Consider the following 15845-nt stretch of genomic DNA (forward strand, 5'->3'; position numbering starts at 1 on the left):
TTTTTTACTGCAGATGGTAATGTGTTGATCATATATCTCTGTACATGTGTTAAAAAATAATCACTATAGAGGAGTGTTGTGCTTTTTAAAAGTTTGAGAACCACTTCTGCAGACAAATTCTGTCAGAGCAACAACACAACTTTGGCCAACTGCTATTGCAGAAAGAGGACTTTATAAATAACAACCAACTGGGTTTCTTGTTTGGATTTGTTAAGTTGGTTGTGTTGGTGGGGTGTTGCGTGTTTCTGTGGAATAAAACCATCTAATTAGACGGTCTTATGAGATAATTAAAGGGAAAAAAAGGGGATTCAATGAGCTCTGTGGTTACGGAGTTTCACAAGCTTGTTGAAGAAGTGATTAAAACCCAACAATGACAAGTTGCTTTGATTCCACCTACAGAGGACTGATGTGAGGGGCTGCTGATGAATGGGGTAGTACAACAGGAACGAGGCCTACGCATCCCATGAGCGCTGCCGGAGTGATTTCTCTGGATGTGATAATACAATGGATTAGGTAACATGAAAAACCGTGGACGACTTAATAGGGAAATTTCTTTCTCATCATTGCAATTAGTCCAAAGCAGCGCGGTTCTCCGTTTACAGGCAATAACATGCGAGCCGTCAGCAACAGCTTGTTCTCAGCTGTGATGTGTTGCATCAAGAGCTGGTTGAAAGGAAAATGAACGAGCACAGAAAGAAAAAAAGAGTGAGTCAATAATAAATCTGCAAATCGCAATGAGTTCAAAAAAGCAGAAGAGTAGCCGTGCAACGCCTTGTGATGATGTTCACTGTGGGATTCATCAGCCACACTGATTGATGTATGCTTATACTGGGCCGCATCTTTGACCCACTTCTGAGGGACGCCCGCGTGTTTTTGCCCTCTACACTCTTCCAGGCTTTCACTCATGAGGTTTAAGCTGGGTTTTGATTTCACTCAGAGAGAGCTTACACACTAGCTTAGCCCCATCTTTGGATAAAACCCATGTTGCCTGGGCATGGTAGAGGACCCGTGGCAATGAGAGAGAGAGACGGGGAGGAAGACAGAGGAGGGATTCTTGTGACAGATGGTCCCACTCGGCATTCGTGTCTGTGGGCAGTAATGCAAACAATGGCTCCCAAATACATTTTGGCATCTCTTAATCAATGAGGCTAGTGAGCCGAGTCCGCGGTTTTAAATGACTTCGCCCCTCTTGTCTTCCATACGGCCTGAGATTTCGCAGCCTCTGCTGCTCCGTCGTTTTCCCCCCTCTGCCTTCAGCCATATCCATCACCCCGCTTTCTCCTTCGTAGTCACGCTTGCTCACCAGTTCACCCAAGACTCCAATCTCACCCCTCATCCTCCTCCCGCCTCCCAATCTCTCTCCTCCCTGTGTCTGCAACGAGTGTGACGTTGGAGACAGCCGCGCAGCATTTCTTTGGCTGACTCCTGTTTAGCCTCTAATAGGATTTACTCGGGGGCTGATTTTCTGCTCTTTGTCTTCCGTCCTGGAATGAAGTCTTCTCTCAGCCAATGGTGCAGGTGGTGGGTAGTAAATTATACACACTTCCCTCTGAGCTAGTTAGCATCAGAAGTGACTGAAAGGGGGAGTTACAAGCTCCCATCGACGAACTGTTTTCACCACCGGCGCTGCCTCTCAAACCGAAACCGACACGTCCACCGACACAAGCCCGCATCTATAAAACCGCCACAAACACTCACGCAATGCAGCATATAACCACACACACACACACACATAAAGGCACATATTCCAAACCGCGGTGCACAAACAAACAAATCCTCTCCCCTGCATTTATACACCCACTCCGCCTCCCCTCTCTCTCTCCCCCATCGCATCATCTCTGTCATCTCAGCGCACTTTAGGCAGCTCAATAACGTTGAAGCATAACAGTGTGTACAAAGAGAAATGATGCTGGTAGCATGTGGGACTGCAATGTATTACAATGGACAGAGGCCGAGGGCTTCATCAGCATCAATCTGATTGGACAGGACATCTCCTCTGGGCCACCCCTCTCCTCCTCCTCCTCCTCTCTCTCTCTCTCTGCATGTCCACCTCTAACAGGTAGAACAGTATTGATGGCCGATCCCCAGCGGTGGTTGGGGGGCTGTTTGGGGTCGTGGCAAAGCGCTAACATCTGTCACAGGGTTCTCCGCAGCACGTTATAAATCTGCCGCACCGGAGAAGGTGGGAACATGAATAAGACATGCAGGCTCAGAGACCTGCGATAGAGGAAACATATGTTGTGTGTTCATGTGCATGCATAAGAGGCCGCTCGGTGAGTTATGTATGACGTGTGGTGTTCCGATCGACGTCGATTTTTTTTTATTTTTTCGCTCTTTCATCCGTGCATCAGTGCGGTTGTCATATTGGAAAATCAATGCAGGTGCTAAATGTCTTTCAAACAACAATAACAGGAAGCGGATCCATTTTAGTTTGATGTCATTGTCTGTCAGTGCAAAAGTGACCCAAATAAAACGCTCCAAATATAGCGAGCGGCAGACGAACATCGACGGAGACGATTGGAAATGTATCCGCTTTTAAAAATGTGTCCCTCTTTTATTTATCCGTCAGAGACAGACCGCCCTCATGCCAACCAGAAGCCATTAGTCAGCCTTCTACGCAGTGACCCCCCAGAACACCCTCAATCAAACATGCCAGTATAAAAAGCCGCGAGAATACTTTGAAGTCAGCCCTCAGCTGTCTGCCAGTGCGGCGACATGGGGCGCTCGATGAATACATAAAAGAACAAAGGCCCAACATGACTGCCACTCTCTCTAATTAGAGCAATACAGTAATTCTGATTGCATCGCAGACCAAACACAACTTCCACATTTCCTGAAAAATCTTAAACACAATCTGCAGTTCGGTGCTCTGGCTCGCTCGCTCGCTCGCTCTCGGTACATTTATTTATTTAATTGTGAGACTCTGAGAAGAAGAAGAAGAAGAAAAAAAACTTGTTTCCACACTTCACTCACAACGAGGCTGGCCCTGTTTACTCAAATTAAAAGATTACCCAAATCCCCGCTCGTGGTGACATTTAGCTCGCTGCCGATGATTTCTTTGAATACAGATCAGACGTGGTATTTAAGTAAATTGACGCCTTTCCTGAAGTTAATCAACCGACCGAGCCTCTTCGACTCGGAAGCCAGAATCACTTTCAAAGTCTTCGGTTGTATTTTCCTTTAAATTGGATACTTAAAAAATGTCTCTGAGCTCCTTTCAAGAAGAGAGCTGCCAAATGAGACATCTGCTGCAGATGTCCGGGCTCTGTGACACCAAAGCATCCCACCGCGCACACTGACCAGCTGCTCTTATACGGCACAGAGGACAAAACCTGTACTCCTACTAAGCAGATCCAGCGTTTAACAGCCTTGACCTCTCTTCCCCCCTTCTGCATTCTGCTCTCTCTCCCTGGCAGGTGCTGCTCAGCAGTTGCTAGACATTGCTGACTCTGGCTAATCTAAAGAAAAGCTTCAGGAATACATATTCTTTAGCCTGTCTGTCAGCCCGCTCTGCCCTCCCCTGTGCCATCCACACTGCGTGAATAGCAGGTATAGAAGCACAGGTGTGTATAATCCACAGAACCGCGCTGTCAGTTATTACAGGTGTGAAGCGATGAAAAGATGACCTGTGCGGCAGCAGAGTAGCAGCAAGCAGTGAACCAAACTATCACAAACTGCTCCCGTAACACACAATAAAAGAAAAATCAGCATCTCAAAGCTCTCCGATATTCCATAATCACACATTCCTTGTGCAACAAACGCATAAACTGTCCTCTGCTATGCAAAATCTACACCAACCCAGCGGCTCCTGATCAGAAACTCAAACCGAGTAGGACGGCCTGAATTCAAGATGAAGCTCATCAGGTCAGCACCAGGAGGCAGGGCTTCCATTTCCACTGTGTGATCATGTGTATTCTTTCACCAAATGCACAAAAAAACGCTGTATGTTTTCACACAGGCAGACAAGATGCAGCGAAATGCAGCAGCGATGCCAACCGGGAACGGCTCTTTATGTGTGTTTTGAATGCCGGGCCACTTTTATCATCTGCTTGTGTGAATTGTGCACTTCACTATGTAGGTGCACGGCTATGCAAACACCAATAAAAGGTTGAGAACCGCAAATTGCCTTTGAAGTTTTGAGAAAGAACGAGTGTGAAGCTGCGAACACGGAAAAAACAAATTCAGTCATCAGGATTCTGGTTTGAGGAAACAATAAGCAAGAGCGGGTCCAAGGAATCTGCTAAATAGTTCCTCTGGCAGCATTAACAGGTAGTACGACACCAATAATTCATCCAGCAAGCAGCTTAATTCAACATTTCCCCACAGCCGACTGCTTGTACGAAGAGAAAAAACTCAATTCTACCAAATCAGCACCTAAACACGATGCTCCGACATCAATCTGGGGAGGAGGAGAAAAAAAAAAATACAAATAAAAGATGCCTTTCAATATTTGCCTGGACACAGATCTGACAAAATGGTGGATGTAACAGTGTCAGTTAAGCTGCGATGGACTTCTGCCAGTAGTGGTATCTACTAGCAACGGAGTGCTCAAACCGACGCCAAGTGCTGGTGGCAGAATACATTCTCTCCTTCGCTGCTCCGGCGCATAATACTCACTCCACAGTTTACTCATTAGTAATCCGTAAATTGAGATTTCAGACACTTACTTATCATCATTTTGCACCATCAAACGGCAGCTGTTGAGTCACACAACTGTAATTTTCGCATCAATAAACTGTGAAATATAGCATTACGGGATTGCTGGCAGAAAGTAGCGGAGTAGGCCACGGACACAATGATTGTTTTGTTTTGTTGTGAGGTTTGTAGGGCATTGTGTGGAGAATAAATGTGCACGCTGAGAATTTGGAGTGATGGTGGACGTTGAATGTGATTTATTATAAATACGGAGGGATTTCAGACCCAGACGTAGAGATTCTACAGATTTCTGACCGATAAATTCAGTTTTTTTTACTCAGTAACCTCGGCTGAGTTATCTTTGTGTTTCCATCGTGTGACTTTGAGTGGCAGCAGCTGGAAGGTTTCCACCATTTTTGCAACTTTACACTCTCCAGTTTTTCTTCTGGTCACATACTAGCATTTTTAAGACCTGTGGAGTCGGTCTATAACAACAACTCGTAGTTTTGTGGTTGACAGCAGACTATAATTTCATTGGTGTGCCTGTTTTTCTCCTATTTCTAACAACAAATATTAATATTTTCTCTTTCCCCTTTTCCCCCTAAACCAGCAAAAATTAACAGCTTTATTCTAGCTTATTGTTATTTTTAAATGCCTAAAAATGAATCAAACTCTTTCTACTCATCTGGTTTTCCTCCTAAATCAGCATCATTCTTTACCATGAACTGGACAAACACAAGCAGCCCAAAGAAAGGTTAACCCCCACTTGGATACAGAGCTGTGACCCCGGCATTATGAAGGGATTAAATGAAAGGTACACCTCTGCCGCAGCATCACTTAGCTGATTGAGGTACCGGCAGCCTTTTCTACAGTCCAATGAAGAGCTTATGATGGATTAAAATAACTATTGGGTAATTAACAGGGCCTGGTAAAATGGCCTGATCCCCCTCCCTGTGCGTCGGGTTGGTGAAAAGACATAAAAACACAAACAAATCCATTACCAAGATTTATGCGGCATTATTAAATTCACCGGGACAATAATAGTGAAAGGGCAGCATTACATCACGTTTAGAGCACAGCGAGTAATGAGTTGTCATAGATAGAGAATCAGATGGAGGATATTACATTACCCATGCCAACACTTTCAAAGAAGCCATTATTTCAACTTCAGTCATTACGGATTCGGGGGGGAATGAAACGGAGGGAAAAAGGAAAACAGGACTGAATGCAAGTTCTTCAAAGTCTATTGGCTTACAGGAACATAAAGGGCAAAGAATTAAATCCTCCTTGACGTTACCTTGGCAGGGGTTGGGAGGAAATGGAGGGTCACTAGTGGTGTGGCGTTTGAAGAGGACTCAGTGGGACAGAACACTCAACAAATTACTGCACATTAAAGGAGCAGGAGACTCTTAACTGTGGCCAAATGGCTTTTCTGCCTATTTTGTCCTGAATGTATTCTTTAAAATTCAAGGGAAACCTGCAGGGGCTGCACAAAATAACGTGAACACCTCATTTAAAAAGGATTTTAAAGACGACTAACCAAAGTGAGCGCACGGCAGTTTGAGCGGCGGCCACGCAGAAGTCACAGCTCGTGTAGCTGCAGTGTTGTCGTCATCGCAGCGATTTGGAACAGACTAGTGTGGAAACATTCATGCAGACCAAAGGATAAAGCTTCCTGACTTTCTTTTCAGGATGCTAAATGTATGAGATGGTAGCATTCTGGTTGTTAGCAATATCTCTGTGCCTGAATTCAGCCGTAGCGTGGCTGCAGGCTTCCGCTAAACCCTGTTTTGACCGTAAACCTGCATGCTGATTTGAGATATTATGGCTCCCTCTTGTCCTACTGCGCTCTCTTTTTCTGAGATGTTTACATGCATTTTGTCTATACCCTAGATGCAGCAACTACAGAAGAAAAAAAAAAACACCTTACCGGCTAAACTAGTCTTGAAATATGCATAGGTTCGGATTTACATAATGACACAGCAAGGTGGCAACTTTGCCGTCCCCTTTCTTTCACTTCCTCTGAATAAAATTTCAAGACAGAAAAAAAAAAAAAGTTGGAAAAGCTTTGCTTCTTATGTATACTTCTATGCCCTAGAGGACAAACTTGTACTTTTAAATCAAGGTGGAAAATCTGGAGTGCAAATCTCAGGATGTGTGAGGAACCAGTTTGAATTCACGGTCCGATTCGTTTCAACAGAAACATTATGCACATGAGACATTCAGCAGCGCTTTGTCCAAGATGTTAAGAGTGTGCAGCCTCGCTATATATAAGTTTTTCACTCACTTTTGACCTTCCCAGTGGATTATACACAGTTATTCATAATCTACTGGAGATCATTCTGGCCCTTGCTTCATGTTGATCTCGAAAATCACTACAGCCGCGTTTCCCTGTGACAGTATTGCGAGCTGATGGGGTATAAAAACCACACTCCTCCTGACAGGCATCAATACTTGCGAGATAGATATTCTTCTGACTTTTCGCTCCCACTGTTGAAATCATCCTGTTCATTCTCTCCAGTTGCTCCAGCCTATAAATAGGACAGCATCTGCCAGTTGTGTGGTCAGGCGGTATATCCAGCCAGCCTTGAGCTGTCATCTTTAAACGATAAGAGCGTGGGAGGACCGAATAGTCGAGTGTTTCTGTGTGCACGGCGTCTGTGTGACATCCTCGTTAATATACGTTCCACCAATGCAAGGACACAGGAGGCCAAATAAGGACAACCGTGACACTGCAGCTACCTCTCTGAGCAAAACTCCCTCATCAAACCACTCTTATCTTAAGTCTCTTCTGGCTCTGCTTCAGTCATGTTTATTCATGTCTTGTCTTTTTAAAAAAATTTTAGCATTTCTTCCATCACCATTGCTGGCATTCATGCTTATTCTTGTCCTCATTGCTCTTCTCACCTATAATCTCTCTCGTTCGTTTCTCTCCCCGCCGCCACTGTATCCTCCACCTCTATTATCTCATCCTCATTCCACTCACTCGCCCTCCCCTCCCCGCTCTGTTTATGCCCACCTCTCCTCCCTCCTCGCCGTGACATGGCAGGGTCCTGACTGCCACTCACAGTGGGATGGCAGCGAACAAAAGAGCAAAGCAAAAGGTTAACTTATCCCAGTTGTCACTCAACGCTCGCCACCCCGCCTCGTGTCTGGTGCAAGAATCCGAGGGCCCCCCTCATCGATCCCTCGCGTCATCGACTGCACATTATTCCTGAAACCGAATGCTCCCCCCTAATCACCCACTTCTGTGAATATTTGATTACCAGGAGAGACGGGCTGTAAACAATAATTAAGCATGTTAAATGATACACAATCAAGTCTGACAAAAGACACGTTCAATCGGAGGGAACTCTGAATCATTTTCAGTGCAAAATAACAAGCTCTGCAGTGACAAAAAAAAGCATCGACAACGTCTTGTGTGTCCTTTGTACCGACGTGGCATCGTGTTTAATTACTGACTCGGGCATTGTCAAAAGAAACCATTGTTAAGATAATTAGTATGAGTTCAGTGTGTATATTCCCCACCAAGTGTAGGTGTAAAACTTCTTTGACTGTACTACTGAACTAATTAGAGTACAGCACAAATGGCAAATGATTTGCGAGTTTAATTAATACACTTACGCATCTCAAGCAAAAGCGACTGATAAATTAGCCGAGTCACACGTGTCTGTAATACATTTCGCCTCTTATCTCTGCAGCAGCAAGCCGGAACATCTCTGTATACTTCACGTTTATTTAAGGAAACGCAGCTGGATTCACTGCAGCCTCGCCGGATTTAACTTCATAAAGGCAACTGGAATTAAAACACTAGATATCTGTATCATTGTTGAGGAGCACGGCTAAATGACACGGGATAATTATAGCAAAAGGCAAGACATATTATCATCTTTCTGTGCCTGTCAGGGGCACTATGAATAGCAATGAGTCATCAAGGCCTTTGTGAAACTGGGGACAAAAGTACAGGCTGGTAACTAAGTGCAAGGGACATAAACAGCTTTCTGAAGGTCCCCAGGAGCCCATTATCGCCTTAATGATTCATTTTAGCAGAATAATTTTTAATCACTTTTTGAAGTCAATAGTGTATCAACGTCTGAGGGAGATAACCTTGGTTTAAAAAAGCATCACTGCTAATTTCCTTCCTGATACGTGCGTTCTGGCCACTTACAGTACAGTACAGGGGAATCCAAAGGAGGCAAACATTTAGTAGGGATGATTTACGTGCACAAACAACATCGTGGATCATCATCACTCAGGGAAACAAACAAACAAACAAACAAAAAAGCCAGACGTATTTTTTTTTCCCTCCCCTGCGATTACATAAGCAGAGGATCGGTGCCGGAACTACATTTGATCATCTTCAAATGAATTTTATTTCACATTATCTTTTTTTTTTTTTTCCGCTGCTGTGCTCTAACTCAATGCTTCCACCTAGCTTTTCAGCCACAGAAGACACCTTGCTTTGGTACAGTGGCAGAGCGCTTTGCAGGTGGCGACACACACACACACACACACACACAGGAAACACAACAACTCCCCTCACTCGCAGAATCACATGAATCATTGCCTGCTCTACTAGCCATTGCATCAACATGTGAATGAACAACACTCTCTCAGGACCCCCGAAACGATCAGGACGGTGAAGACTTTCACGCTGCAAACACCACAACAATAAGCCCCGAGGCCCCGAGCAGTCACATGAAACAGCAAATGCAATGCAGAAGAGGGGGGGGATCTCGCCTACCTTCTTGCACGGCTTGGAACGGGTTGTTGGGCTCGATAAGTTTCACGGAGTGGGTGATTTTCTCGCTCTGCAGAATGTCGTCGTTCAGACTCAGGTCTGAGATGGCAAGTTGGAAAATCTCGTCATCTCTCACGGCGTTCTCCTCGAATATGGCACCTGTTGAGCAAAAATATTGACTTATTGGGAGGGTAAGGAGAACCTCATGGGAGTCAAGGGAGGAATCACTTTCATCTTCACTGTTGAAGCTTTAATGGGTTATTTTCCCAAAAACTTACAAAAGTGGTGCATAATTCAACGATCTTAGCTTTTGTGCTTGTATATTTTTGTGCTTATTGACTCCTGAAGTTCTGCAACTCGTGCGTCTCCATGAGGAGATTTCAGCATCATGGACACCACAGAGCTTCATGCATCCATCACCTTCAGTCCAACTTAAATGTCTGTCATGTCTCCCAGGCCTCATGTAGGAGGCACACTGAAGCTTAACTGTCTTCCCCCCTCCTCCCCTCCTTTCTTTCTTCCTTCCTCTGTTTATCAAAATGGCATCAGCTGCCATCGTGAGACGCGCATACATCACGGAGAGAGAGAGAAGGGGAGGAAAAAAATGGGTTTCAGGAAACCAGCAGTATAACTGGGGTACCCTAACGTTATGCGGGGCATCAGCCAATATTATCTGGACTGAGTCCCATCGCTGTATTAAGCCAGTGACTGAGCACCTGCTGCTTGCCAGACTGTTGCAGTAAACTGTGAGCAGCAGCAGCAGCAGCAGCAGCAGAGGAGCACCGAGACGAAATTTGCCCACAGTGACATTGACATTTTTATCTGAGATTACAAGGCCAGTCATCACGAGTGGCTACGTGCCTGTGTGTGATAAGAAGGGAAGGGGGGGGGGAATCAATGCAGTTGGGAAAAAAAAAAAAAAAGGAGGAAGGGAGGGAAGAGAAGAGAGAGAGAGAGAGAGGGGCTCACGTATGTATTCTAAAACTAGAAAATCAATGCGATAATTAAGGACAAACATTGGATCGTTTGAACATCACGGTGAGTTTAAAGCATCCCCCCCTCCTTCATCCACATCCACCTCCACACACACACACACACACACACACACACACACAGACACGCAGCATCTCCGCAGCTCTGGTTTGAAGTTTGAGTACAAAGAGGCTCTATGCGTTTTGCATCTCTAAAACCAAACTCCACTGACATTCCCTCTGTCTCGTCATTGACATTGCAGTCACGTTCCGGTGAAAGTTCAGGCTTGTCGGGTGCGCACAGGAGGTAGCTCGGTCTAAAAAAGCCTCATCTATGTAGCTATTGGACACTAATTTCCTCCCCCCCTCCTTTCTGAAAGCTTCAATGAACCAGGCCTGTCTCCTTATTGAAATGTATGTTTTTGAACGCAACACTACAATCCATAGGCCGGCAGTGATGGAGGCAACATGAATGCAGTGATGTGCAAAAGTGGAAGAAGAGTCTGCAATAAAAAAAACAGCCTGACAAGCAAACACTGGCACAGAATAACGAGTAAATAGCAACGCTCAGAGGCATGTGCATTTACAAAACAGCAACTTTTCAACTCCGTTTGAGAGTCAAAGTGTTGCTTAAGCACAGGATGCGAGCTGAATAGACTATTTATCCCGCCCTCTCACCGAAAATCCTCTCATCAAGGCAGTACGAGCAGGCTGAGCTTTATTTCCCGCAACCCCCCCTTCTTCTTCTTCTTCTTCTTTTTTTAACAGCAGTCTAACCCGAACAGTATGTTGTTTTAATCGGACGCTTACCGATATGTATGATTGAGTCCGCTTTGGCCGAATTGCATTGCAATATCCACAGGGAAAGGCAGATCAGCAGCAACTCCATCTCGGGATTTCAGTGAGGCGGCTCATCCAAGCTCTGCTCGGCTGTCCTATACTGTCCAAATGGAGCCCCCCCTCACCAAAGAAGAAGAAGAAGGAGGAAAAAAAAAAAGGCAAGGAAAAAAAAAAAAAATCAAAACCCTCAGTGCCAAACAGAACCACGATCCTCCTGGCAGAGCAGACCTGCGTGAAACCCTGCAGAAATGACCACAGTTTATTTATTTTTTCTCCCTCTCGCTTTTTTTTTTTTTAAAGCAAGAAAAAAAAAACCAAGCCGACCGCAGGAAAAGGTGCACGACGAGGAAAGAACCGACGGGGACCCGAGGTAAGACTGAAAAGACAGGTAGCCCGGTGAGAGAGACCGGCGTTACCTCTCTCACTCTCGCCTCTCTCCCTGCGCTCCGGCGTCTAAAGCATGGCAAGCAGCACAAAAAATAAAAAAATAAAAAAAAAATGCGGAGGAGGGACACCCCTCTAACTACACACGGAGAGACGCTCACATACACACACACTCACACACACACGCATAAAAAAAACTCTTCAGTCCTGTCTCTCGATCACGTGATTGCAGAGACTTCACGACTCGGCTGCTGTCCTGACAAGCCGGGTAGAAATGATTTGGACCAGCCGGAGAAAGACGCGTGGAGAGCCGATAATTACGCACATGATCGGAAGGTCGGAGCGAGAGAGAGAGGAGAGAGTGAGGGGGGAGAAAAAAAACTCCCCCAAAAAAGACACAATGAATCAGTTGAAAAGAAAAACCCAACACGGTCTACAGAAGTCGGTTACTTTTGGAGAAGTTTCCCCCCGTTTTTTTTTTCTCATTCGGGGAAGACGTGAAGGGAGCAGAAGATCGGCTCAGGCGCATTTCAACGCACTTCTGCGGCGACGGAGCGCAGCCGATGTGGCAGGGAAACGGATTTACAACACCGTGGTGCTCGGTGCGAGGGCTGATGGATGAGGGACGGACGTGACAGGAGCCACAACGCCTGACTGAGCCGGAGGAACAGCTGGACGGAGTTAACGGAGGCGCATTTTTTTTTCCTTTTACGCAGAGGAACAAACACAAAAGATTGTTTTGTCGTAGCTGCTTAGCCTCGTTCGATTGATTGATTACCGCTTCGGCTGCCTTGGGTACCTCTTTTTTTTCTGTTTTTCAAATCGTGGGATTATGGTATTGGGGCTGTAAGACAGACACGCGTGTCTATGGTGCGCCAGGGTGCCGCCTCATAGTGCTTGAACAATGCAGAGCTGCGAAGAAGAAGAAGATGAAGAAGAAATCGTGGCAGAGACGGAGTTTCTAGATAGGCATAATCTTACAATTAAAGGATATTTCTCGTGGCAGTACTAAAAACGGAAATATCTCTTAATTGTCTGGTTAAGTCTGTCAGAGGCGCGCAAACTTTCAGCACCGTGGACAGCTCCTTGACAGAAGACAACTGTGGAGTCTGAATCCGTTTATTTTTCCCTTTCTGATCCAGGAGACTAGATCATAGCAACAGCCAGTAATCTGGACAATCATGCTTCACACACACACACCCCGCAGTCCACTCAGTTCATGTGTTCAGCATCACCCTCTAGGATTTCAACTGCAGCCAGGGAATAAACTTAACATGCCTCCCAAAGTTTTTGTGAAATCACACACTACCCCTACTGGCCATCTGTGAGAACTGCAGCCGTGGTGGCGCAAAAACATCATTTTTTCATGAAGACTCATGCTCATGCCTACATTTTCTCCATGTCATTTACTTTTTTTTTTTTTAAACTGAGGCTGGAAAGTCACTGCTTCTCATAACAAACTGCGCCAACAGCACTCCAATGTCTATTAAAAGCAAAGTGTTGGTCAATGCTAACACACACATTAGTTGATGCATACCAGAGTTGGTACAAAGCATTAGCTCTGACAACAACTTGCTGCAAGAAATGAATTACTGCCTTTTGATCCCAATTACGGTTCCCACAACACAGATCAATCTCATTTCAAGGGGATCAAAACAGAAAGATTAACCTTGAGATTTGAGTTGTACGCTGACAGGCATTCGAAACAACCATAAAAAATTCATGGCATCCCAGCAGACGAATAAATCTCCTAATTTTTTTGCTGATATATGAAGCAATACGCCGCCGAGATTTCATCGATAAATTATTCATTTTTAATGGTGACTTAACAGGCGTCCTCTTCCATTGTGTTTCCTTCTGGTTATTATGACTCCTGCCTCCTTCTCTTCCCTTCCGCCGGAGAGGAAGTAGTACATGTTGACTTGTGCATGAGGAAAATAAAGGTGTGTTCCATCTGACTAACATCTATACGGTGCAACGAAGCAGCCCGATCTGCTGTTTTTACACATACAGTATTGAATATCTTAAAGGAGATTTCCCAAATCGATCACGAGACAACATCCCGGTTATGACACTAATAACAAGGCTAGGACTGCATGGTTCAGGAGGCAAAATAAATATTGCATCAAGTGACTGTTGCTTCTGGTTCACAGGTGAACTGCAGTGGAACAGACCACGGCTGCGTTTAATGAGGATATGTAAGTATACTGTGGAAGGAAAATCATACTGTCATGTTATATGGCAGCCATTACCTTACAGATGGGCACATTTAAAATAATGTATGTCCTCAAATATTTATTCTCTGCATATAGAAAGGTATTTATGAGGCATCTGAATGAATAGCACAGTGTGTTTTGCATCATATGCAGGCGAGTCCAATGCATTAATAAGTAGGCTTAATGTGATTGAGGGAATACTTTTTTTTTTTTCTTCCATGGAAAGTGGGCTAGCCAATGGGTAGTCATCTAATTTCAGTTGATTCATTGCTGCTCAGTATTTGGTCCAAAAAACCTCCCATACTGATTATGACTAAATTTTTAAAAGTCATTCTCTGTCAGCGTTTTGTTCCTTGGGGTTCAGTTCTGAAGTGCACCTCATGCACCTCCATGCGTGTCAACATAAGTCAGTCTCAAAAGTGCTGCAAACAGCCACCGAGACATTGGCGGGTAGGTCACGCCTGCTCTCAGCAACGAAGGTGAAATTTCATTGTCACACAAACCTGAGTCATTAATGTTTATGGCTGTGAGCAATGGAGTGAAAAGGAAAGACAGACTTTCGCTCCGCCTTTTTGGAACAAGGCCAAAAAAAAGTGAATTTACATAAAGAGAAGCTGTCACATTCGAAAAGTATCAAAGCCAGGGAGCAAACAAAAAAAAAACCTGCTGTTAGTCATGAATAAATAAGTACGGCTGCTGCACGGTGACCTCTTCCTAATGCCCTATTCTTCTTTCAATAACTTGTTTTTCCTCTCTCCGAAAATAATGCACCTTTCTCACCAAAAGAACCCTACAGCACGGCTCCCTCACGATTAATTGTTTCTATATAATAGTGTCTCTGGGTCTTCGGTGCCCTCTGATGAGTCCCATCTCTCAGTTTAATCTTAAACAATTTTCCCATGCATGGCTCGGGGCGCTGCACACTGCTGCCTGTGAACTGATTGCTGTTTACAGTGTAGCTCGCATGCTTTGCTCCTGTGCAGCTGGTCTCTGTCTTCATTGATTTGTAATACTATTATCGCAACATCCACCGCGTTTGCTTTAGAGTCCAAGAATAGAAGTCCATAGAAACAGCGCGCTTCTTACGCATTAATAGATAATTACTGACTGTATCTATTGTGCTCGGCCTTATGCGTGAACACGGAGCCGTGATTTCATAACCGTGATGAGCTGCAGAAAAAGTCCGAGTTTAATCACTTCATTAGCCTTTAGCCTCGCTTATGTATGGTCTGCGGAAAGAACTGGACAGAGCCAGCAGCCTGCAATCAAATGTACTGTACGTCAACATAATTACTGCAGCAGCTGGCATACATACAGCCCGTTATTACCAGCGAGGAAAAAGCACTGAGAGCAGCACCGGCGCTACACAATGAAGCATGCTAGTGGGTTTGGCAACACCCCGCAAAGAACGCCGAGCGATCGCACTCCAACGTTATGAGTTGATTGAAGGGTCCGTCACCACGCGACCGGCTCCGTCCGTCTCATTGTGATCCTGGATGTAGTTATATGAAGCCCCCGTGCATCAATTTAGAGGAGGGTTAAATCTGAGACAAGTTGAAAATCCATTCATGTCAAGCTGAAATGTGCAGGGAATAGCAATAAGTGTCTGCAGCACTCGAGGTGAATAAGCAAGGCTCTCTTTTTCCAAATACACAGCCTGAGGTAACATTATAGATTAATCATGTTATGGGAGAATAAGCACAACCTCTATCACAGACTCAGAATTTCAATGAGTGAACTGTTGACTATCTGCAACATTATACATTTCAACATTACACCGAGTCTTATTGAAATACATGCTACATAATGAATATATAAATGATTATATGGAGAAATATACCAGCGGACAGAAGCTCTGAAATGAAGTAAAAGTCTGTCTGGAGGCGAAAACTTTGACAGCTGCCACAAGGTGTTTTTTTTTTTTTTTTTTTTAATAAGTTTTCAAAGTTGGAAAATAAGTCCGGAGTCGGTCGTAGTCGAGCGTGCAGCCTTCAAATGGATCTGAGGCCAGTTATGATGCTGCTTCTGTAATGCCGTAGATCCACACAAGGCCAAGAC

General features: G+C 44.8%; 1 protein-coding gene across 1 annotated transcript in view; it reads right to left on the minus strand.

Moving 5' to 3' along the window:
- Positions 1-11236, minus strand: part of LOC103359311 (glutamate receptor ionotropic, delta-1) — a 279637-nt gene extending 268401 nt beyond the window's left edge. The window contains exons 1-2 of the mRNA XM_008284578.1: positions 11158-11236; positions 9380-9535 (exon numbers count right to left, since the gene is read on the minus strand). Of these exons, the coding sequence (XP_008282800.1) occupies positions 9380-9535; positions 11158-11236 (235 nt within the window). The remainder of the gene's footprint in view (positions 1-9379; positions 9536-11157) is intronic.
- Between the last annotated feature and the right edge of the window lie 4609 nt (positions 11237-15845).

The sequence above is a fragment of the Stegastes partitus genome, unplaced genomic scaffold (genome assembly GCF_000690725.1).
Source record: "Stegastes partitus isolate 25-593 unplaced genomic scaffold, Stegastes_partitus-1.0.2 Scaffold365, whole genome shotgun sequence".
NCBI classification, from domain to species: Eukaryota; Metazoa; Chordata; class Actinopteri; family Pomacentridae; genus Stegastes; species Stegastes partitus.